Source organism: Gavia stellata, chromosome 11 (assembly GCF_030936135.1).
Source record: "Gavia stellata isolate bGavSte3 chromosome 11, bGavSte3.hap2, whole genome shotgun sequence".
Classification (NCBI taxonomy): domain Eukaryota; kingdom Metazoa; phylum Chordata; class Aves; order Gaviiformes; family Gaviidae; genus Gavia; species Gavia stellata.
Window position 1 is genome coordinate 25,757,969 of NC_082604.1, and position 26,634 is coordinate 25,784,602.

The following is a 26,634-nucleotide window of genomic DNA, read 5'->3' on the forward strand; positions in this document are numbered from 1 at the left end:
AAGCTACTGAACCAATTAAAAAAGGTCCCCAGTAAGCAGGCAGTCTTCATTCTGTCTGCACCCCTGTAACTGCTGCAGCTTGATCCAAAAATCCCCAGGGACCGCAGACAGTTTTATGAGCTAAATTAATCTACAATTTCTCATCAACTGTGTTAGTGGATGCAAAGTAGCTCACAGGGGAAGTGAACTCACTTCTTTCTGGTATTATCTGAGTTACTAAGGTACTGTTTTCCTCCTTTCTGGCCCCGGGTTTTGTGGGTAAATAATCCATCTCTTTTTAATTCATGTATTTTCATTTTCCACTGTAGGGACAAAGCAAAGATTGCCCATTAAAAGGGACAGAAACAACTCAAGAATTCACTTGTAAACACCACTTTTGGAGTATGCTTTGTTTTTTTTTTTTAGAAAATCCTCATAGGAAAAAAATTGCCTCCTCCCCAGGAAGAGAGTATAACACCTGACAGTGGTGTAACCTCACTGTACAAGGGGAGAACATGCTAGGAATCTGCTCATGCAGAAATTCTAGTGACTGTATGTAAGGCAGCAAGGGAAGGGGGAAATAAAAGAGGTAAGCAAAAGAGAACAACAACAATAATAGGGCCAGCGTATCAATGACTTCAACCCTAGTTACTTCTCTCTTGTAGTCAAGAAAATGTGTGTCCTGTTGTAGCACTGACACTCTGAAGTAACCACAGCACAGCTCTACTGCTGTTCATGGAGATGGGTTGAAAAAAACCAAACTTTGCTTTTATTTCACCCCACACCAAGTACACAATGCAATCACACAGGCTATGAACTGCACAAAAACTTCCCTATGAGCAATCAACTTAATCCAGCAATCTGTTACCAAGAATTAGAGAAAAGTTTACAACACAAAGCAGGGGTTTTTTTGTTTGTTTCCAGGCCCCCACCCTCAGGCACCTGGGTCTAATTAAGCTCCCAAAATCAAGCAACTCTCATTGATTTTACAAAAACCTACATACAGTTGAGTCCCATTCAGGATATTCAGCTTTCCAACACTCCCATAGGATTACTGTCAATGGGAAAGTACTTCTCAGCTTCTTAGGATAGAGTGACATCTTGTGGTTTCTTCTTTTGTCCACCATTGAAAAATAAAAATTAGCCACAAAAGCTCTAATTTTTTGTTTGTTTCTGCTGTAACACTAAGATCTTATTTGTTTGAGTAATATCATGTACTTGATTCACAGAAACTGATTGTTTTGGTTTTTTTTTTTAAAAAGTCAGTCTAGCTCCTACTAAGTACAGGTGTTATTTGTCCTAAACAACAGTTTACTTCACCATCATCACGGCTTTTGGAAGGATAATGAAAATTAGTGCTTGAAACAGCAACAAAAACATTCTAATTCATATAATATGACAAATTTTTGTTTGAATGTAGTACTAATCTGGAAAAATTGTTTGGTGCTCATGGTCATGTAGAAGTGGGATCTTCTTAGCTAACTAAGTCAGTCTCCAGTGGTAGCACAACTACTAAAAGGATTTGTAGGGAAAGTACTCTTTCCAGCTGAAAGGCATTTCCACCTGGACTCCAGTACACGTATGCAAGAAAGAGAGAAGGTGACAGCATTAGGCAACGGCATTTCATGCTTAAAAACTACCTGCAATCACAGAAGGATCTCAGTAGACAGTGTCATATCATGGGTCACTTACACAGCACAACTATAGAAGTTTCAGTAATTTATTTTCTGATATAGCCTCCAACACAAAATACAATTTTAAATTTTTTTTTAAGACTACACACCTAAACTCACATATGAGCCACTATTGACAAATTCCCCTTACCAAAAAAATCCCAACAAAAAGACAACTCATTTTGCTAGTTTTGTCTTAAAAAAGCAATAGCATCTTTGAAAGGAACATTATACAAAATCTAGATTAAAAACCACAACTGAATAGTATTCATATACCTCAATAAATTGGTAACAATACTTAAGATATTATCACTACTGAAAAACAGTATTGTTTGAGAGCTGTTCTCATTGTGGTCTACAACTAACATCTTTGCATAATTTGGTAATAAATCAATTCATGTTGTTAAAAACCAGCTAATTCTCAATTTTCAAGAAACATGAAATGGCTATTTTCCATCTGTAAGGACTAGGAGAGTATCAAGTGAAATAACCAGCGTCTGCATTTCTGTTTCTGCTGGCTTTCCTATATGCCTATTTAGGCAATTCTCAGAATCAGATTTGGAATATGTGATTCTGCATCACTCCACTTACACCTATGCTCACTCCAACTGCTAGGGAAGTCTGTGCACTTGCCTGATATCCTCTATAAATACTTCTGACTGGCAGCTGTCCTTCCATAATTCCATAATTTTAGTTCAAATCTATCTTCAGCTCTTCCCTTCATAAGAAGCATCTACGCTGCAAGGAACTAATGCAAAGAAAACACAAAACTGGTCAGGAAGAAGTTTCAATGGACTGAAAATAAATGTGACTGAGGGTTGTCATCTGCTTTCTCATGTCTTTCCAACTCAGAGTGTACATCTCAAAAATTAGCCTGAAAAAAATGTAATAGCTTAAAAATCAGGCTCCCATAAGGTTAAAAACCACAAGAGATTCTTAGCATATGGATCACTTTTACAGTCATTAGGTGATGTTCATGGAATCATTTAAACATGAAGAACCAGCCCTTGTGTAACTCCATGTTAAAGGAACTGGTTTTACCAGCAGTGAGCCTAGTTCTGTATCTTGGTAAAATTAGCCCCTGTTCCTTTTTAGAAGCACTACCTTTTCTTCTCTCCCACGGATAACATTTTTAGCTATACAGAACTAAAATTACGATTTTTGTCTGAATTTGAATACAAAAACTATCTCACCAAGTCCAGACTATAATACACTAAGGGTAGTAAGCAACAGCAATACACTAAGGAGCTCCATTTTTCTTCTGTGCAACAGAAATAAACAATTCAAGGAGGCAGGGCTAGAAATGCGTTCAAATGCTCTTTCTCCGAGGGAGCATAACCAGCGTCCATGGAGAACATCCATCACTTTGCAGTTTGACCTGCATGATTTGCACCAGCAATATTAAAAAAAATTGAACAATGTGTCAAATTTTGGAAGTTCTTGCATGAATAACTTTGTGAGCAATACCTATGCTGTTGTGAAGAGAATGTATGCCAGAAAAGCCTATAACTAAAACTAAAGTTCAGCCAATACGCAGTTGTTCCTATAGAATGCAAAAGATGAAAACTCCTATTGACTGAGAAGAAACCCACTTATTATGCAAAAGTTTGTATTTATGATCTATTTCAAAGGAGCTCCTCCCTTCTTTTCTCCTATTCTCTCTTACCTTTTGAATAACTTCTGTTCTTTTTTATATTTTGCACATTGAGGGAAGAAATAATTATATGCCTCTCTGGTGACAACTGGTACTTCTCCTCCTCTTGCAAATGGAAACAGCAACTAATTCCCCTGCTAATATCTATTTGTAGTACGTGTCATTCTCCTCTCTGTCAGTTTATTCTCAATAAAAAGTTAGGGAATAAGAAGGATTATGTTGTCCCTTTAGACATTATTTATGAACAGAACACTTTTAGACACTTAAAATTAAGGTGGGGTGGTTTTTTTCTTTTTGGGTTTTGTTTTTTTTTTCTTTGATAAATATCGTTTCAGATCACTGAAGTGAGATACTGCAAAGCTTAGGCTAAAGTAGAACAACTATTTTGGGGGAGAAAAATATGTCCACATGAATGACATTACTATCCAACTATTTTACTTCAGTCACATACATAGCTATTCTACACTGACTAGTCTCAAATACTCATGCGATCAAATTTTATTGGCATCAACAGTTACGGAAGGTGAATTGCAGAGTCGCATGCAGGAGCATTCATAAAAGCAACATTTTAGAATCACACATGGGAGAGTTCACACAAAGTCTACCACAGTTATCTTGTAGAATAAAATCCACTAGGATTAATTTGTTCCATTAACTTTGATGAGACAGCATATCGCAGTCTGTTTACTACTTTTACAGGAACAGGAAGAGATCACATTGTCCAGTTGTAGTTCCTCAACTCTATACATTATCATCAAGGTTTGCCATCTGCATTATTCAGAGCTGTACACATTCTGCTCCTGTCTCATTGATCAAGTCAGTCTTTGGACTGTAAAAAAAAATGACGAATAATGGATTTGCAAGGTTTTTTGCTTTACAATTCACTAGAACAAGAAACAGTTGTTGACATGTACACAATTTTATTTTAAGGACACGGCAATCACAATGACAGAAACAGAACCATTAACATTAATACTGTAAGCTTTTCTCTGGAAACTGACTTGCACACAGTTAGATCTGAAAGCATTTTAAACCATATCTTCGGGGAAAACACAGCAAACCTTAAATATATTAACTTCAAACTTTATGTGCTTATCTCCTCTTTTTGGTAGCTGGTGGCAGTTAAAGCTCTTCAAAGTCATGGCCACTTGTATTCATTGCTTCAGGGTGCATTACCCTTCCCATGAATAACACAGTACCTGTGGAAAAAGTGGGAAGGGAGGAAGGGAAGGAAAGATGTCAGAACTGAAAGGAAAAGTTGAGGTTTTAAGGTGATGAATACTGATAATAATTTCTTGAGAATGTGGTGCACAATTTTTATAGGAACTTTTGTCTCAGAGAACTTGGTAGCCATGAAAGGCAATGGATCAATAGCCCTAGAGAAGAGGACCTCTGTATTCAGGACTGATACAGTACAGACAAGAACAGTGAAATCCTCTGCATTTCAGTGCCGCTCTGCTTATTCTAAAGGCTTGATTTAAAACCCACTAGAAATCAACACAAAGATTCACTTCCATTTCAATGGTTCTGATGAAGGCCCATGAAGTATTGCCACGGTTGTCAAGTGGTTATGACACAGCACCGATTTCTAGGCTGGGGGGGCTCCATAGGTGGCAGCTAACCTTAACTGGAGCATGAACACCTAATCAGAGTAACCTTCATGATCACTTCTGACCCTCACATGCCTGAGCTGCTGGACGTTCCTCATAGAATTAAAAGTGAGCCCCAGAAGCCGCCACACCAATCAGTTAATGATTATTATAAGATAGATACTTTGAGTTCACAGATTTACTCCACATTAGAGCATGCAACCCACAACAAGGAGTTCTCTATATGAATACTGCTCCCCTACGCTATTTAATTACAATTTACACCTTTCCTGCTTTATACATACACAGTAATCAATCATGAGCACTTAGGGTGTTCTTGAGAATACGGGTACCCATCACAGACTTTTTTCCATAAAGGTTTCTAACCTTAGGTTTCTAGATTAGTAATGAGCTTTCAGGCTTTAACTACAGTTGTTGGTGATTCCTCTTTCTACATTCAACAACAAGGCCAGTGCAACATTAAGAACTGCCCCAAGGCTACCAAGCTCTACTCTGTTCTGATTTTAAACTTTTCTTTTGGGGGAGATTTTTGTATATCAAGTACAGAAAAGGTCAGATACTCTCCTCCAGACACATTTTTGCCTAATTATGGGTCTACAACAGCAAGGACACTCAACTTAGTTTTGGTCAAAAAAACCCCTCAGAGTTCGTAACATGCCTTGCACACAAGTCACCCTACCTAGCTAGACTGTAAGCATTACTGCAATCCAAGTGGTTTAATAAACACCAATATCTACGACGGGGATCTCAAATACAGAAAAAAAAATAAATCATCAAACTGAACCTATCAGAGTTTGCTTGGAGAACATGTAAGATATCACAACACACAGACCAATATGATAGTCTGTGGGTGAATAGCAACGTTTTGTCACCCAGTCACATCCACATCATTAAGAGAAATTACAAATATGAATCTAAGGAATTACTTAATCAATGCCCGTTTAGCTAGTGAGTGCTGTTCTCATCCCTTGCGTGCCACAGAACACTTCAAGAGCACAACAGAATTATTTATAGCTGTAATATCTGTCCATTATGCAAATCATTTGGTACCAGGAACATATCTCACTGGTCTTACTACAGCCAAGCTCTTACAGAATGCAATGAATACGGATATTCAGGGCAGTAACACTGTGCTCTCTGATGAAAAAAGTTGAATTTTTCTTCCCCAGGGTTTTTAATCACGTAATTGTGATATTTTTCAGGATTATGTCAGATTTTGGTGTCTGTCTTGAAGAAACATTAAGGGGACATAGAAAAGGTCAGTCTTTCAATATTAGGTATTTTAAGACAAATTAAGGAAAATTCATAATACAAGGCCAATTCATTGATCAAAATATGTAATTTTCTTTTGTATACTTGATGATGTACTGTGAAAAATGTGGAAGAGTCTGCAATATTCTCACCTGTTCTTCTGTTTCTGACCAAAAAGAAAAAGGGATGATCAACTATAACTTGGGGATACAGCACGGCCATTCTGCTAATGGCAATCATTCCTAAAGGAAAAAGAACATAGGCAACTTGTTAAATATCACTGCACATTCTCCTGCTCTTCATGAGAGATACTTGTGAAGCTCATGAGCAGACACTGAAGTCCCATACCCTCAGCACTAAATGACACTAAGAAACAGCATGAAAAATCTAACTGAAAACGAAAGAGACCTACAGAGTAACTGCATGCCTGTTTATGCTTTAAGAATGATTAACAATGGAGAGTGGCACAATTTCCCAGGCTGAGGGAGCAGCTTATAAATTTTAAGATCCAGCACCTTAAGAGGAGTTATGACTGCTGCTCACTTGTAGAAAGAAAATGCATTACGTTAGACAGCACTGCTGACCTGTTTTAAACAGCTCCAAGCCTGCAGTTGATAGTAAAAGGTAACCCTTAATAACTGTGCAATATGCAACAACTAAATGGGCTGATCTTGCAGCTTTTAGCTTGAGTCTTTAAATAATGCAGAGGTTGGAAGTAAAATTAACTGGGAATCAGGCAAAATTTGGCTCTCTGTTATTTTTATTTGGAGATGCATGGATTTCTCCAGGACATTATTACTATTTCCCAGTGTCTCATTTACTTTTACATTATCACTGCACTGTTAACAAAGACCGGTATGCCAGTAATCTCTGCCCATATTAATGTTACAATTCAACCTAGTTACTGATATTCATGACCAGGGAAGTCATTCTTCCTTGCCTCAAAGACTGCTACAAGTAGAGGCAATTAGAAATCACCTAATGATACATACTGGCAACTAACATAACTTATTTTCAGGAAAAGCATGTGATAACCAAGTAAAACAACCACCTGGCCTGCTAGCATTAATAGGGGCCAGCTATGTTTTTGCATTTAGCACTACCCATCTTGCATCTCTGTATACAAGCTTACTAAAATGCACTTGAAACAACTCTCAACTCCTTCTAACTATTCTGGATCAAATGCCTCTGACCATCTCAATTAGCAGACCAAAAATTATGAATGCTTAAGTTCCGTAAAGAAAATGTAAATTGCAGTCTGTACCCTCCTGGCAATCAGAAGCAAAATAAGGAAGAAGAGGTTTTCCACAGGATGCTCAAAATTCTTTGTGAAACGCACCATGTTAAAAAAATGCTAACACTTTTCATTTCCAGAATTCTCTTCTGAAAAGCAGTATACTTGCTATGCTGTGTCTTCATGCTACATGCTATTTAGCTTACCTGGCTGTACAACAAGTCAGTTTAAAAAAATCAATTAACACAGAATAACCAGACATTTGATTTAGTTCTGCTTTTCAGTCAGGTACCTGAGGCAGCAGCAGCTTCTGATCCTTCCTCATTAACTTCTAGAAATGCCTTGTGAAATGCCTTTGCAAGGTAAAGTTCTTTGTTATCTGGAGAGGAAAAGGAAACATACTTCAAGTGGCTCAACAGTGAGATTGAAGTATTTAAAAAAACCAAACAAACAAACCAACACTGCCAAAAACCCCAACACTATTATCCACCTCCTATACCAAGGAGGGAAGGATAAGAGCTTTGTGCATACGAGTTGCATTAAAATACCTTCTGCCAATACCTTTAATAGCACCATCTACCTCACCTAAATTTTATAGTGCTCTCCTACGCTATGGATATTAAAATAGCTTGGCACTGGCTAGAGCACCAGTATACCAGGCAGAGTAAAAGACAATCCTTTAACACAAGATTTTAAATGCAACCATTGGGAAAAAGGATGATGACATTATATGGCAAATACTTATACATAAAGAATTTTATTTCTGCATTAGGTGCAATATAGACTTCCTCCAGGGAAATCAGGTATTTTCTTTCTTCTTGTCATTATATTTAAAAGAAGCTGAAGATAATATTTATTGCAAAAACCACCATGGAACTAGGTTTTTTCAGTCTTGTTTGTTTTCCATCCTTCTTTGTCAGTATTTTAATTTCAGTCCAAGCCTACTCCTGCTTAAGTCAGTGGATGTTTCATTACTCTTCTTCAGTGGCTAAATGATCAGACCTATTGGAATACTCAGCACCTTGCAGGAAGCAAGACACATAACACCATTTAATCTGTTTGACTAAGTTTCATCAGAAAGACATAACAAGGATTAGATATACATTTATTGTACCTGCATAAAATCCACACTAATGGCAGAGCACAACTGGCAGTTAAGAAAGGAATAAAAGCTTTCTCAACAGGGAGATAGTCAACCATGAAAATCTAATCTAACCACCCCAGTGAGACAGCTATACCATTTTGCATTTCTGATCCTCAACAAAATGTTCAACACCAAAACTCTAGCTGAAGGCTGACTAAGGAGGGAAAACTTGGGACTGTTCATCTAATTGTTACCCATTTATTTTGGCTCTCACAACGATAGCCACTAGTTCTAATACTAATGCAAGCCAAAATCACAAGAGACAGCAGTTTAAAATGTCTCTCCCCAGCAGATCTCATTACTGCTACATACACTCAGAACTGAAGTAAACCTTCTAGTTCAGCTGCTTAACTTAAATCTCACCAACACAAGCCCCAAATCATTTCCTTTGGGATTGTGTGTAGTAAAACATATACTAGATTGCTAACTATTGTACTAGCTTCAGTTCCAAGCCTTCAATAAGGCTATCTTGAAAGCTAGGATAAAGTTTCCGCAGTGTTACTTTTAAACATGGGACACGCAGCATCTACTTGTCTTGAACACTAAGCACAATTCTCACAGCTTTTGTCTCCTTAACTGTTAACAGAAGGGCCACCTGAAAACACAATGTGGTTGCATTCCAACACTAACATCACCTTTAAGCCTCAAGCATTAACTGTAAAAAATAAATCACAAGCTAACTAAATACTACAATTGAGTGTTAAATAGTCATCCCCTAAAGCTTCAATTCTGTTATGGACCCATTAAGACTCAGTTTTCAAAGTTTTCAAAAAATGTTTTAGAACAAACACTGGATATGCAAGAACATTTACATAGGTGATAATGGATAGACACCTGAGGCAAAAAGGGTGACAGATCCATGCACATCAGTAATTCCTGTTGTGCATGTCTCTTATGTGTGTGCTGCCTTTGTCAACACGTCAGTTAACAGAATTCTTGGTAAGTTTGTTGGTCAGTTCTGCAAATTCTACCTTCCAGGCAGCTGTATTTTGCCATCCTTGCTTGAGACCATTTCAAAGGTCTATTGAGCATTTGAGCTATATGGCACATAGCAAAAGAAAACAATAACTTCGCAGCCTTTATAGAAAAATGCTGGTTTGGGGTTCCTCATCTTAAACCCAAATAAATTTTTAGGTTTAATAACAGACAAAGAAATGCCCACTTAACCTAATCACATATTTCAATAACTTTTTTTTTTTTTTAAATTACAGAACTTAAGCCTGCTCCTATGATCTGTAATATTCACAGCAATACCCCGTATTTTCATCCTGAGTGCTTTATTTTGCATAGTGTGGTGATGCTTATGGTACACAGAGGTATATTTCTGATCATAACACTTAACCACCTCAGAAGACTGGTCTCCATCTGATGAGCTTACAGACCCTAATTCAGACAGCATTAACATTTACCATCAGGTAAAATAGTAGGCCTACTTGTAAATGTATTCAGGATCTGAGTATTAAAAAAAAAATGCTAAACAATATTTTGTTGACAGGAATACAAGAAGTACCACTGCAGATGAGATCAGTATGTCCAATTAGTCTAGCACACTCCTCCAGCTGTAGTATTATCGTTGCTTCAGAAGAAGATCTAAGAAGCCCTACAGATGAAAACTACAGCACAACTTACAAAAGAAAAGGATTCTCTCACCCAGCATGTGCCTTACACCCTAAACCAAGTTTCTAATCCACAGAATATATAGAACGCCTTTATTCAATGTTGTATAGATAGTCTTGATTGGTCTGAAGCAATTTTTTTTAATCCTAACAATCTTATGACCTCAAGGAATACCCAGCAAAGATCTCTGTGGTTAAGTTTTCCATAAGAGAAATAAACTTTCTCTTTGGTTTCAATTTGTTGCCTTTCACTTCATTAGGTATCTTTGTCCTTGGATGGTGAAAAGAGTAATTCTACATCCCAATTTACTTGCTCTAGACTCTTCTCTTTATATTGCCACTATCACATCCCTCTCATTCATCTCTCCCTGAAGTGAATTAATCTATTTTCATATGGTAGCATAACGTTGTCACCTAGTGTTTAGGCATTCTTCTCTTTGCTCTATTGTATGATTGTCAAATCACTGACTACAATACTTCAATATCATACACATCTTGTCATTATTATACATCTTTCCTTTATGGGAAGATCTACTATCATGTCATTTTTCTCTAGTAGTTTCTTCAAATCTGGATCTTCATAGGAACCAGCATGATTTCATTGTTAGCATCTCAGAAAAATCCCATGGAGATTTGGTATCAAGGTTTAAGCTTTCTGCAGGACCCTAGCCTAGATACCCAGTAATGTGTGGGAGTAATCTGAGGCTTACTTCTAATGTACATGACTCTGTTAGCATCACATTTCATTTGTCATTACACTCCATATGCTTGCAAACTCCTACTCATAGCTGCCAACTGGTTGCTCTGCAAGTCTCATTTTAAAGAAGCATGCAGGTTTATTGGCTTTTCTAGCTTAGGTTGTCCCAGAAAAATTATACCTACCTTAGTCAAGACTTCGATGAACTATTTACTGGGCTGGTGCTCTTCTAACAACTTTATATTGTGAAAGTGAGGCATTAAGATTACTTCACTGCTTACTGAAATGCAGGTCACCTTGAGGTTGAAAGCAGTTGCCATTTAAGGCATTATACAAGAGTAAGAAATATAATCATTTGAAAGGGAAGGAGAATTTTAGTATTGAAGTTAGTCCAAGGGTAAGTCTTAAGTGGTGTCAAAATACTCAAGTAGCAAGTTTATGTGCTGTGTAAATTATAAAATCCCAAATACCAGAAGTTGTTTCAAGATTATTTTGAACACCTGATGGAATCAGAGATGCAAGTAAAACCTGTCAAAGTTTTTTGCTGAAAGTGAGAGTCAGAATACATGCAACTATACAGCCAAATAGGAACGTCCTCCTACTCACCTGTGTGAACTGACAAAGAACTTAATTTCTGCAAGAGAGTAACATTCAAAATGTGCATCCAGATTAACACTTTCTCTTTGGTTGCTCACAATCCAGGCATCCCAGAAGCTAAAGCTGACTCACCTATTTCCATTTTTAAGATTGAGTGCAAAAAGCAAAAAATTCTAAATATTGAAAAATAAGTCTGTAATCCTGCAATTTGATTTACATCCACTAAGCCCACATAGAATTTCACTGAACTCAACAATCTGTGCCTGGATCTGATTACAGGATTAGGGCCATTGTTGAAATTGCAGAAGGCTTTCCTTGACAATAATCCAAAAGGCAAGAGAAACAGGAGAGGGGGAGGAGAGTATTTTTAAAAACACAACAGAATTTGTCAAAAATCTCCTTAGATTTCTTTTATGACTTGTATCTTCCTGAATTAAAAGTGTCCAGACAAGCATTTTGTTCAAATATCTGCATTTAAGGTTTCATGAAGTGCCAGATTTTCCAGCGGACTGACACTGAGATGCTTGTAAACTTTTGGCTTCAACTTCCCTGTTACCTGACGTACTATTCAGCTATTTGCAAAAAGCAAGCTTTCAACATTTTTCTTCACAATCATTTTTCCTGCTTCCTCCTCCCTCTCCATTTTATACTGTGAAAATTAGAAATAGGAAACAAATTCTCTATTTTAATTACTTAAAATTTCATCTCCATAGCATCAACAGCGGGGCTTTCATTAAAGACATTACTTCAAAAACATTTTCTTATTCTTAATTTATGAATGACCTTTTCATCACCGCGTGGCACATGCCCTTTAAAGTGAAAAGCAAGAATGTTACAGTAAAAGTCATGAATTCTCTCTATACACTGCTCTACATTATTTAATAAACAAGTTAATCTTTAAATGGCAGAGGAGTTAATTCAGTCATGCAAAACATGGTATTTTGATTTTGTACAGTACAATTATCAAAAATATAAAACTTTAAACAAGCCATTAGTCACACGGACTAAAACACAAGCAAGTTCCAATCTTTCTGCTGACCTCTCGACTACAGAATTAGTCCCCGATATATAGGTGAATTTCACATGAAATGAAGTAAGAGCCAAGCACTGCCTTTGTGGTTCAATCTCCCCTGTGTATTTTCCATTCTCCTTAGAGAGAGAAGGAGAATTTTCCTCAAGTAAATACTTTTATATATATAGACCAGAAGTTATTGGAAAGCTTACTTTTCTTTTGGGTGGCAGAAAAATTGAAGGTGTTTTTCTTCAGAAAAATGGTATTTTTTTAAAGAAGGATTTTTCATTTATTCAAATTCTTTTCACATTAGCTAACTCTAGACAATTTCACTGGAAAAGTGAAAGTGGTAAAACAGTGGAATAAGCTACATGATACACTATAAACAGGATTTCAAACATGGCAAAAGTGAAAAGGATATGAAAATTGCAAACATTTCTTTTGTAAATTTTAGAGGAAGGTTTGCCTTCATTACCACTATTTTGAATAAGCCACACAAGTGTGATTGCTTCCAGAGACAGACAATTAAGAACAGTAATTTCCCATCAGCTAAGGATCTATCTGGCTGATTAGGCAGTAGTCCATAGAGCAGAAACACATACAGGGAGCGGTATATAAGCATAAATTACAAGAACCATAACAGCCATCTCACGCTAGTGCATGCTTCTAGATAGAGAACAATTGGGTGTTCCAAAATTCAGACCATGCAAAATACACTGCTTGCATGGCTACTTTTATCGACACAAAAATGAAACAACTTCTCAGGCAAAGATGACTCAACTACCTTCTGTGCCACTTCAGTATCTTTTAGGAGGTATTAAAAGGATAAATATCTTATTTCCACCTGAATTTCTAAATGTATTGGATATTTCAACTTCTGAAAATAAAGTGTTGACAATGTATTAAAATAGGCAAGCAGCATATGTGACTAAATTGCTTTTGTCTCAGAACTCTTTCTTTCGTGTGCTGCTTCTATACAGCAAGTATCTGGGTAGATGACTAATTGTACAACAGCTAAATGCTCTTAACGCTGTGAACAAATAGCCTCTGGAGATAAAAGATGACAAGCCCCTTGTTGTGCGAACCCCATTTGCCATTAAGGCACTGAAGCCATATATTGCTCTAATGTGGATCTGCCTCTTGCATAGTATTACACTTTCTCTGCATTTCTAATGAGATCCAATTCTGAAATACTAGGAGAAAACTTTCCCACACCAAAAATGCACACCCCCCCGCCCCCGATGGATTTCTCCCCTGCCCCAACTGCTCCTACAGTGAGCACACTCTTACATTATGCAAAAATCCCAAAGGATCAAAAAATTGCTAGCAGGCCTTTTTTTCCATAAAACCACTTTGAAGAGCTTGTTGGTTATTTTTAGGTGATTTTAGTACTTCCTCATATACCTTGAAAGACAACATGAGAACCTCTTACCAGACATCGCAGTGAGGTCAGCATTACTGCTGAACAGCTCTGTAATTCCGAGACCTCTCCAGACATCTTTCAGATCAATTTCCTGTTCTACTGTGAACCTGGAGAACATAATAGAAAATTACAAAAAGCCCAGAATGTAAGCAGTATTTATTGTTATTAGAAGGTTAAAATTTACAGATAATGACAATTGAAACACCAAGGTAAATAATGTAATGTAGGAGATTCGGCACTGGTAGTATAGCATAGTGACACCTTCTACAAAAATTCTTACAAACAAATTAGTTTACTTTTACAGGTGGATTTTTTTTTCTAATGCAGAAGCAATCAAAAATATGCTAATGGAATGTACAGTCCCCGACCATAAAAACTCAGTGCAAAATGATGTAGTAGCTAATGTAAGTGCTTACTTTTTAAACAAAAGGTTTACTATAAAAACTGAATTTAATTGCACATATACTAGAATAGACTATCAAATAAGGCAAAGGACAGCACAAACTTCATGGGCAGCTGTTGGCAAAGAAGGACTAGGAAAGTAAGAAAGTACTCCATTTTTATTTAGACAGTGTAAGCAAAGACCAGCAGTTATGAACACGAATATAAAGCATTTCTGACTCAGCTTCTAATTACTCTGGTGGCAAAATTTTAATTGGGTTTTGATTGTGAGTAAAGAACAGGGAAAACAAATAGTTGTCAGCGCAAATGCACATGTGAGTACAACCTGGCAGGATTTCAGCATTAGCTTGAAAAGCCATGTTCTAGGCTAAGTTACTACACTGGAAGGACAAATTGAAATTAATCCTGAGGGCAAGATTTTGGGCAAAAGCTTCTTCCATTTACAAAGACTTCTTTTCAAACATTATAAAAGTTATGCCTGATGTCAGTAAGGCAAAAAGAGACTCAAGTCCTTTATGTATGGCCAGAAACAGACTGGACAGATGGAGAAACAAAGACATATGTAGGAGTAATAATAAGAATGGCAGCCCCAACCAGAAAATACTAGTCTACAGAAAAACGCAAGAGACTAATTATAAATGTTTGCTATGGGTGAGTTATGGATTCTCTATATAATGACCAAACAAATTATTAGTGATTTACATTATGCCAACAGTGACTGGTTATAACTGTACACCATAAAATATATAGTCCGTAAAGTGTTGTTACAGTTTCTCCAGCAAGCCATTCAGTCAGAAACAACTCTGCACTTACACTGCCGTCCTTAGTGAAGGGTCTCACCTGTGCAAAAGCCAAAAATAAAATAAAATGTGCTTCTGTGCAATTTCTTGTAATAATTGTTTTTCAGCACTAAACTTCCTTGACTACATGGAGGAACATGTTCTTTACAGAAGAAAGTATAGGCCAGAACTCTGAGCAGAGAACAGCTGATGAAGAGCTGAGATGTATGATACCTCGGCACGTACAAGCCTTGGCAGCTTGAAAAAGAACAATCTGGATATCAAAAGACAACTGGATAAGAGTCAAGTGGATCTTCCTCACTTACAACATTTACACAGAATGAAAAAAATCCAATACACAATCTACATTCATAATGAACATAGAACTGCCATTAGAAGCCAAAAAACTATGATGGAATAGGTATTAGTCATTACCCAGAGAAGAATTTTATGCAAGTTAAACTAATATCTGGAGATAGTTCAGGATCGATAAATCACTGGTGGCACCGCAAGTTCAGATGAATTCCAGGATACGCCTGGAATAAAAAGACGAGAACTGATTCTTGTGATTTTATTGTTTTGGCAGTTCTCAAAAGAATCAGAAGAGACCAACAAAGATTTATGCACTGGAGGAAGCTCATGATGTTCTGGCATATTTTGCATCAGTCCGTGTGGCAGCATTTAAAAAAAAAAAGATGGCATTATCTTAATGAATGAGATATAGGTACACAGATGAGATGACCTGAAAACAGCAAATAGGACTGTAGGAAAGAAAAATGTGTCCTGTTAGCTTTCTTCAAGAGGAATAATCACTCACTTTCCTCTTAGAAAGCTGTGGACACTCACAGTGGTCAAATACTACAGGCAGGGAGCTCACAAGATCTTCTGCACAATTTTAGCTTTAAGCTGAGAGATAAATCTGCAAGTTGCTCATTACAGGCTTACAGGCTCCAAAACTAGAAACTAGTTTCACTCTCACTATGCACTTGTAATGTAAGTCCAGATCTATTGTAGAGACTTCAGTAAAAACCCTAAAAAAGATGAACTAAGATGATTCCTTATGCCAAGTTAACTAGAGTTAAACAGTACAGGTTCTGTCTGTGCACACAGAATAAATCCAGAAATATTTCCTTCTATATTAAAACTATACTATAACATTTTGAAAAAACACATCCAACTGCATCTACCTTACAAACATGCAGAGAAGGCAAATTAAAGTTAAAATGCATTTTATAAAAATTTCAGAGTGGCATATTTTTCCCTTTTTCAACTTTTATTTCATCACAATTAGTACTAAATGGATACAGCTTTCAAGATAATTTAGCTATTAAGTAGCAATGTCAAACTACTAAAGAGTATCAGGATAGGACACTAGCAAGAAAAGTCTGCATGAAAAGCAAAATGTGAGGTCACAAATAAAAAAAATTACTGCAAAAAAGCATTTTTTCCAACTGTAGATAATCACTGTAAGATACTTAATTTGCTAAGTGACAAATTGGGACCCAGAAAGAAAGCAGGACAAAAGATGCTTTTGCATACTAATCAACGAAGAGGTTTGGGAGGTGTTTTTGAAAAAAACAAACCAAAACCAAAACAAAGCTCTGTAAAGCCCCAGCTGAATATGCATCTGAAAAAAGAAAATGCAAACAATTTGATTGGTTATATTGCTAAAGAACACCTACATGAACAATAGTAGCAGTCACTTAATTCCTGGATAGAGGCTATGCTCCTGACTGAAACCCCTGGAAAGGCAAATACTGAACAGGTGGATGAGTGAAGATCTCTACAATATCTATAAGAAGGAGTTCCTGCTTTTTAATGACAAATAAAGTAGACCAAAAATATCACATCAGCTGTATAAATACCAATCTATCCCTTCACAAAAATAGAACTAATTACTTCCCTTCTCCCCTTTTAGTTTTTTATCTGGTAAAAACCTCTAAACCACTATTCAAAACAGCATCTCCTCTCCTTTCTCATATGCTCTGAAGAGCAGCGAGAGTTACAGATAAGCTATTATTAATGATATTTCAAATATTTTAGCTGACATCAAAACTAGCCTCTTTTGAAAAATAATAGGGCTGCTTTACACTTTGAAATATAATTTCAGGCTATGCAAACCGACGTAAACATTTGGTATGAGTTATCCTCCAGTCATATTTGGATTTCTTTGCGTTCCTTACAGACAGTGATTTAGGTATTCAAAATCAAAGCTGACAACCTAGAACACAGAAGAGACATTCAATCTCATTTCCCAAGCCAGGCATTTGCTGTGCCTCCAGACTTTGGAAATGCTGAGCTACATGATACTAGCCCTGACACATGGTTGGTTACTTGCACTGTTTGTCACAGATAATAAACCAGATGGTCATATTTTTTTTCCACAATCTTTTAGGTGCTTCAGATGCTAAAATTACTATGAAAAAATCAATTTCAATACCTCAGTATCAGAAGTCATGGAACAGTTGCAACTGGGAGCATTAAAAACCACAAACGGAAGTCCGAGAAAGCTCAACCACTGAATAGGAGGTTTTTTCACCATAGGACCAGAATAGAAAGACTGGTCTGCTGAGTCAAGAGGAGAGCTTCTGAAGCAGTTCTAGAAGGTTCACCAACAAACATGTTCATGGACATATGCTTCTACAGACCACCTTAGAATGCACTGAGCAGAAAGATATTAATAACGGATAGCGACTCTGCCTATCAGCTGTTAGCCAAAAAGTCAAGGAGAATTGAAGATGTGAGTTAGCTCTATGTGTATTTTTTACAACGTTCATTTGTAAAGTCTCTCTACTTGCTATGTGTAAAATGCAGTCCAAATAGCTGAATAAAAATACTTCCCTTGATTTCCACCGTCTTTGGATCTCTCCCATGTGAAATGAAGAACAGAATGAGACGCTTAGGAAGTAGAATTAGATTCAGAAACTAACAAACAAACAGTTCTCCAGAGAGTTTAGCAGAGAATTACGGTATTTTCATGAAATTTAGAAGTTACACAAGCATTAGATTAAAATGATGCATTTAGGTGATCGAGTCTCCTTAGCTACGTATCTGAACCTTTAGGTTTTGGATAGAGCATTAACTTAAACATACCATATCTTTCTTCTATTTTACAGAGTTTGAAGACAGAAAAAAGATGGCTTCATCTTGTACAATGCTGTGCAACCCTTCTGAAATGCTGAAGATTTTGTGAAGTCCTTAGGTGCTCAGGATCCACAGAATCAAGAAGGATAAGGGTACACTTTCTAATTATACAACAGAAGTGAACTAGAGCCTAGTGTGATTCATCCCAAAGGCTACAATTTCAAAAATTATTAAGAGTTCTGAATAAGCAAAAGCAAAAAATTCCAGGTTTTCAGATTGGTTCTAATACATTCTGCAGAACAAAAAGCAAACAAAGGAATGGCTCCATTTCTTGAAATCAACAATATTCTTGCTTGGAGGACAGGCCCTCAGGATCTGAATCACTGTTTTAACCTAGCAAGCGGCCTATGATACAAAGCTGCCAGCTGATGTCAATTCCAACATTTCAGTCGGAATTTCAGCTAGGTTGTCCTGAGGTGCTGGAACTAGTCTGCATGATTTAATAGCCTGAAAACAAGTAAGCACTAAAAACCTCCCACTAACAGCAAAAAGAAAAAAAAAACCCTCCATACAGCTGCTCTGACTAGGTGAAGCAAGGCAGGTTATGGTTCTTTCTCTGGCAGGATCCTTCTATCCAGGGCTGAACATGGGCTGCAGAAGTTGGCTAAGCGTGTATTTCAGTGGGACAGTTTTATGCCTTTCCATGACTGTATCTCAAGAACAATCAGCACTGGCCTGTTCCTCATGAAAAGGGAACTCAAGAGAGCATGTTAAAAAAAAGAGAGAATTGTCTGTGTCTGGGTTTTTTGGTTTGGGGTTGTTTGGTTTTTTTGTTGTGGGTTTTTTGGTGGTTCTTTTTTTTTTTTGAGAGAGAGAGATAAAACAACCTTCAGCTAAAAACTTAGCATTTCAACACCATCTAAGGCATTTTTAAGATATTTTAAATGTACAAAAAAGCAAGAAGGCCATTATAGAGGATGTACCATGCCAGCTGGGCATACTTGGACAATCCATAAGAGGAGATCTGCAGACTGTAGCACTTATTAGGTACTAGTTCCTCCTATGCTCTTCAAATAATTTATGTTAGAGAGACAGCCTTGTAAATTAGATTCATGGTCTGTTTCACTCCTATGCAAAAAGTGGATTAAAATGTTGATCACTTTAGTCTGGGTTAAGCTGGAAACAATGATTTGAAAATGAAAATGAGAAAGTATAATTTAACAATTCTGTACAAATATCTCCTTTGCTATTAAGGGGAATAATACACAATTTCATTTGCACACAGATAATGCAGACAGAAATTGGAAAGTTGTGATTAACTCTGCTTTGGCTAGTCATTCAGGTCCTATTACAAATGTATAAGTTTAAAAAAATGTTCACTTTATAATTGGATAGCATCTTTCCAGATATAAAAAAAATTAATTTTATTCCACTGCTGCTTTCAATTTCTCAGTGGACAGAGCCTGCAGGCCACATTTCATAACATGCCTTTCTGAGTCACAGCATAAAATATTTATGAAGTGTTTATTCAGAGCACTGATAAAATCCTGTCGATCACCTCTGAATCCCTAATGGAAATCTAACACCTTGGGAGCATGCAATTAATCTTTGGAATTTTTGTAAGGAAACTGCAGTATTACTACATGGAAGTTCAAGCTTATGATAGAATAGAATCATAGAATTGTTTAGGTTGGAAAAGACCTTGAAGATCATCAAGTCCAACCATAAACCTAACCCTGCTAAGTCCACCACTAAACCATGTCCCCAAGCGCCTCATCCACACGTCTTTTAAAAACCTCCAGGGATGGTGACTCAACCACCTCCCTGGGCAGCCTGTTCCAATGTCTGACAAACCTTTCAGTGAAGAAGTTTTTCCTAATATCCAGCTTAAACCTCCCCTGGCACAACTTGAGGTCATTTCCTCTTGCCCTGTCGCTAGTCACTTGGGAGAAGAGACCAACACCCACCTCACCACAACCCCCTTTCAGATAGTTGTAGAGAGCGAGAAGGTCTCCCCTCAGCCTTCTCTTCTCCAGGCTAAACAACCCCAGTTCCCTCAACCGTTCCTCAAAAGACTTGCGCTCCAGGCCCCTCACCAGCTTTGCTGCTCTTCTCTGGACACTCTCCAGCACCTCAATGTGTTCCTTGTAGTGAAGGGCCCAAAACTGAACACAGTGTTAGAGGGGCAATAGTTATCTTTTATAATCTGAAAATACTGACGGTAATCAGCATCTGGTTGTACCTGTTTTGCCTTTGTATAGCCTTAATTCACAAATGTTTACCAAGTTCTTTGACGTTCTTAGATAAGAGCGACAGGCATGACAGCAAACCTGAGGACAGAATAAGTAAGTACATTTTATGACTACACAAAACCTAACCCTCAAACTCATGTCTGAGAAACTGGCTACAGAGAAACCTGGAGTCTCTGCTTTTGTTTAAAAGCAAACAAACCCCAAAACTGCCACTATAAACTTAATTCAAGTCATAAACAAAATTAGTATGTTTTCAATGACAGTCACGTATTTAACTTTAGATACCTAAGCTGCTTAAATTTGGAAGCTAGTTTTCACAGATTCCCTATATAATCAATGGAGAGAGACTTCTGTTGTGGATCTCACACTCTAGAAATTCTTGGGAGAGTATGTCCAACTTCAGCACCTGATGCACAGGCTGTGACATGCTTCGGTTATAAAAGGGAACCTTAAGGGATGAAAGAATCCTCATATTTTACTTCCTATTAACATCTAGGTAAGGTTTGCCCAAGAGTGCAGGAGAAACACCCCTCCTCTGTACCTTGGTGGACTGTTAATACTAAAGCTCCTGGGACCTGAAGCTCTAAGAGGAAAACAAACAAAAATCACAGGAATACCGTACAGTAGGTTCAGTTTCTATAAAACCTGCAATGCAGCTTTTTGCTGCTCTCCCTGCTTCTTCAAAGGAAATGCTACTTAAAAAAGAAAGGAACTCTCACTATGGGGCAGAGAAAAATAGCCCCAAAATGCTACTGTTCCCTCACCACTCTGACTCCAAGCATAACAGCTTTAAAGAGAAGTGGAATTGCATCTTAAGTTGGAATCAGGGCATGCTGAGAGCACCAGTCCGTCTCAACCTGATTTATCCTGGCTAGCCTTGTTTTATTGTGCTCAGCTGCAGTTAGCTTCTTCAAAGTGGTCTTTGCTTGGAAAGGAAGCTGATAAACTGCAGGGATTCTTGCCCTGCTCTTTATATGTGAAATATAACAAACTCAAATCTACAAGTCACCTGAAAACAAGAACTATTTTAATGATTAAAAGCATTCACTACAGTTTATTTTTCTGCTGCTATGTACACGCTGCACAGTGCCACAAAAGTAGAATAAGTAGAACTGATTGACATCAAACTTGTGCCATATTGTTATATAACCACTTCAATGAAATCATTATGAATCCCTTGAAGGACATCATGATCCAACTATGCATTATTAGTGACATTTAGTAGTAAACAACTCTGTTACTAAGTCAAGTGTAGGGCAAGCATGAAAAATATTTGAAGGTAGATGAAATAGAATTCTAAGAAAGATAACTAAGTGGTATATGTGAGCAAATATGCCACTGAGCACACACAGCTTATGTCTACAAATGAACTGACAGAAGTTTCATCCCTTCTGGTAGTAATGTCTTGTTATTCTATTGCTCCTCTAAGGAAAAAGAAACCAGAATTTATTACAACTAAGAAAAAAGACAAAAGACACAAATTGACTGGAATTGCCTCTCAACACTCAACCATTTGTATCTACAGAGACACATACCATTAGAACTTTTTAAATTAGCAGCACATAGAAATCTAATTAGGACCCAAATGAAACATTTCAGCTTCTGCTAATTCAGACTTGCAATATTTCTATGGCTCCTGTCTAAATGGAACTTATCCATAATGAGTTCTGCAACATTCCGAACATCATTCAGAGTGGATATATTACTGATGATGAAATTCTCCTTTCTGGAGCTTTCATATGAAAGGGATGCAAATGCAGCGCTCATCTGTTGCTCAAACAACCATCATTCCCCAGTGCATGCCCCCTGAGCCTTCTTGTCAAAGCAACCGTCAAGTGGGTGCTACATAACTGTGGACTTGATCAAGATGTTCAAGTTTTACCTACTCTGCTACTCCAATCAATCTGAATGCAGTCTGTCCCCTTCTATTGACATGGGAGCATATTCTCACCTTGGTAAATACACTTCCACTTTTTGCTTCTTTACAGAATTAGCCCATTCATTAATCAACGAGGCTTTGACCAGTGGTTCCAATGTGACCAGTGGAACTTCCTGTCTGGAAAGCACAATCATCATACTAATCTCATCTCCCTCATATGGTATTTCCAGAACTTGATAGATACCACCTGCTTCATTGGAGCCATCACTGAACTCTCCTACAAAAGAAAAACAGCAACAAAAAAGCTATTAGAAGTATTTTCTTTTGTTTTTTACTGGAGATAGGGGAAAAATAGAAGGGTAATACTAGGCAGTATTTATTAGATACCAGAGACAAAAATGACCCTCTTTATTCTGTGAAAAATGTACATTAATTTCTTCATCATAGGATTTGAGGCTTACATCTGCTTTCTTAAAGAAAACAAGCTTATGCAATCACACAGTTTGTAGATAATCATACTTCTGAACTTATTACCTAACTTCCACTGGTTAGACAGAGAGAAGTCTAAAAGTTATTAAGGCTGCCAAGACTTTCACAGAAATGGGCAGAGGTTTTTTTATTCAGGAGAGAGAATTTGTCAATGATGGGACTGAGTGAAATACCACCGATGCTAGATACTGTAGAAGTACCACTTGGAGTTCAAGCTCAAGATACAAATGATCATTAGGTTTTGCAGTTCAAAGAACTCCTATTTTACCTTCCTAAGGATATTACAACAGTAATGAGCAAACATTATTCATTTTAATATTTAGCACAGCCAAAGAAAAACATTTTAGTGAGAAGCAGGACTAGCTCAATAATTGTGAAGAGGATAGATATAACGGATAAACATTCTGAATCCACCATGTGGCACCAAACATGTACCTAAAAAAGTAATCAAGAAAGAGGTCATTATAGGTGTTGGTATCTTGTTATAATACACAAGCACACACATTACAAAAAGACATCAAAATCAGAGTCCCTTCATTGGGCAAACACCACATTTAAAATTCTAGGTGAAAGAACAGACAACAATACAAATGAGTATTACCGCAACAAACCTATAAGGGAAGACTTACTAGCTTTAAATTGCTAAAGCTCTAACTCACCATAGTAAAACTCTCCCTGCTGGTACATCATTGGAATCTGCACTTCACTTTCATCATCTTTAGTGAAAGAAAAAGTTCTTGTATTCTCAGGTCTGAACTGTGATTTCCAACTGCCTTTAAAGTAGATTGCGTTGATGAGAGCCAAATGAGTTAGAGCACCAAAATCTCCTGAAGACACAAAATCTTTGATCATATCTAAGAAGAAAACCAACTGTCAGTCTGCATGTCAAATTGAGCATTAAATCAAGACTTAAGACACCTTGAAAAATGTAAGAAAATAAAAAGCTGTGCTAGCATGTAATTTCCAATTCAGATGTTCCATTAAATCTCAAATTAAACTGCCAGTGTTTTATAAACCTAAATCGCAGTGTAGGCGCGTAAACCCTTCCATCGAGTACATGTTAAGTCAACTGTTTCTTGATCATTATTTAAATATACCCCACAATGAAACCAAGTGGAAAAGGGGTCACATAAGAAATGTTTACACTGGTGCTATAATACAGTTCAGCACTATCCTCTTAAGGTCAGAACTTTTACAAATTTTGGCTCCAATCCAAAGAAGCACTTAAATGGGTGCTTAATTTAAAGTGTGTAAGTATACCCATTGGAACTTCACCTGGGCCAATTTTGAAGGAAGCATTCAGTTTCCAATCAAATAATGTCCAACAGACTTCAAAGTAAGGACTAATCATAAAAAACCTCATAAATTCCTAGCATTTGTTCCACTGACATTAGCTCTTGAAAAGCAAAAGAGAAAAAAACATCTAGCATCTGCTCTATTCATGGGAGGTATGTCAGCTGAGCATGGCAGCTGCTTTGCTCCTACTCCTCAATAAGTCATTTACATCAGAAAACAGTCTGTTACCTGCTTTAGCTCATCTCAAATGGCTTGCTTTTCAGCAAAATAATTTCCAGTTTGTTAAAACTGGTGCACTGTGCACTAACCAGATCTGTCACTATTCTTGAAGAATTACAGCCTACTTCAGGTAGGTTTCTTGCTCACTTTTATTTTTAACTGACATTGCAATGCAAGGTGTTAAAATAAACACGTTCCTCTGTCTGATTATTACTTATTACTTCTTAATCCATGGTTTAAAATACAGATTAATTCTGCTTTCTGGAGCATATGACACCAACTAACTGGTGTGAAATTTGTGTATCACAGGGCAGTATTTCTTCTGGCTTGCTGTTTGTACTTTGTTTTATCTAGACCATTCTTAAAAATGTGACCCATACTGCCATACTCATTCTCCGTGGTTGGAATAAAAAGGAAAAATTAAGAAGGAATACACTTCCAGTTTTTCCATTTCTATTTGGTACATCATATTCCCTCACAATTTTCAGCCACATCTTGTTAATACACTAATGTACGTTAAGAATTTTTCTGGCCAGAGAAACCTTTGACAGTTATGTTTTCTGCTCTGAGACACCCATCATTCTTAACATGCTGGAATTGGAAACATGCCTGTCTTGTACCCCTTTCCTAATGAGAAAACGAGCCTCCTCCGTCAGAGCTGGCAGGCAGGAGAGAATGAGATCTAGTGGTCAGAGACTAGGCTGAGGGACTGTTACTATCGCAACCTAATGCTAAGAGACCCACAGCTGCCTTTGTTAGCTCTGCACAGCTCCTTCCAGAGCAATGGTTATGAGCTCGGTCAGCACATGTGGCACGTATTAAGCAGGAGAACTTGCTCTTTCTAAAAGAGAATTTTACTTTTCCTTCAGACAGACACCACATTTCTCTGAAAACACTCTGCAATCTGCTGCATCACTTCCCTCTATTTCTGTAGCTTGAGATAAAGGGCAGAATTTATTACGAATATAATAGCTGCCATTTTCCCTTGGAAAAAACAATCATTTCCAAAACAGAATAAAAACATTATATGAAGTGTTTTTCCACTTTGGTGCCATACATTTCCATAAAGCATTATGGATTCTTAAATGCTCAGACTACATGGTGATGTGTTAATTTCTTACAGGGGATTCCGATACCTTCAAATTTACAATGGTATGACTGATGTCAGAGCCAGATCCCTGTTGAGTTACTCCTAAAATATCAACCTCCAGATTGTGCCAGATGAACTAGAATGAGATTATGCTTTGATCCCTACAACGGGGAACTAACTTCACTCCCATACCTTGAGGCTCTGCATGTATTCAGAAAGTGTCACATCTTTGGGATTCCACAAGTGAAGCAAGCACTACATCATGCAGATCTGAATATCCATATTTACATTGGTAATTTTGTGCTTACTACCCCTGCTGCAAATTTTCGTTGTGAAACTCTGTTGACAGTCTTCCTAAAATCAACTACTCTCTCAACATGCCATCTAGTTTCCTCACATTGGAAAAGATTAAATCACAGAGTCTGATTTTGTGGTTCAAAATGATCTTTTGTATTCCTTCATATTCTGTTTCTCAGTACCTTGTAACTATGAGTTCCTCAGAGAACTAGTGATACTCCACACGTCCAAAGCATAGGCCAATACCCGCTTTGTAGACAACTTTTCTGCAGTTAGCCATAGTACTTATCTATTTCAGAGAGCTGATACTGGAATTCTTTTCATGGGAGGAGATACTTTAGTCTCAAATGGAACAGATAAAAGCCAAGGCAACAATTCAACAACACTGTATAACTTTGGAAACACAAACACTTACTGCAGGAAGTATATAAAAGAATCACGTGGACTTACTATTTGTATGATTCTCCACCCACTTATTGATGTGGCTAGCTACAGCTGCACTTTGGCTGAAATCTATATTCTCTACTTCAGCTTTAAAGTATTTTTTCACCAACTGCAGAAATTTGTCACTGATATGAAATCCATTCTGCACATAGAGAGAGTTAGCAATATTCAGAACATAATGGCTTTCTTCAGTAGTTGCCATATCAGAAAGGTCCTTCAAGAAGGTAAACTCTTCACCTGAGGAAAGAAAAACAGATTCAGAGTTTCAGAAAAGAAAGTTATTCTGGAAATTCACAAAGACATTTTATGAAAAAAAAAAAAAAATATTTTTTTTCTTTAATAAACTTGTTTCTCAACCTACACACATCTTCAGATCTGAAAGAACAATCTACAAGGCAGAACGTATCATTTAGACCTTATTTTTTCTACTACCTATAATTAGCGTAATTAACAAGACATTTGGATCCCATCACAGACAAAGCTATCAATGGTAATCCTTTCAACAAGAAAAGA

At 37.2% G+C, this 26,634-nt stretch overlaps 1 protein-coding gene across 3 annotated transcripts in view; it reads right to left on the reverse strand.

The window, feature by feature from the left end:
- Positions 1-1,685: 1,685 nt before the first annotated feature.
- The window catches only part of LOC104264009 (neuroserpin), a 54,446-nt gene continuing 29,497 nt past the window's right edge, over positions 1,686-26,634 (reverse strand). For 2 of the 3 annotated variants that reach the window (XM_059822640.1, XM_059822641.1), the window contains exons 3-9: positions 26,128-26,358; positions 23,435-23,629; positions 22,359-22,563; positions 13,900-13,997; positions 7,694-7,780; positions 6,320-6,409; positions 1,686-4,505 (exon numbers count right to left, since the gene is read on the reverse strand). In XM_059822640.1, coding sequence (XP_059678623.1) covers positions 4,429-4,505; positions 6,320-6,409; positions 7,694-7,780; positions 13,900-13,997; positions 22,359-22,563; positions 23,435-23,629; positions 26,128-26,358 — 983 coding nt within the window. In that variant the 3' untranslated portion in view covers positions 1,686-4,428. Of the gene's footprint in view, positions 4,506-6,319; positions 6,410-7,693; positions 7,781-11,173; positions 11,493-13,899; positions 13,998-22,358; positions 22,564-23,434; positions 23,630-26,127; positions 26,359-26,634 lie in introns of those variants that run through there. The other variant, XM_059822642.1, reaches the window with a different exon arrangement.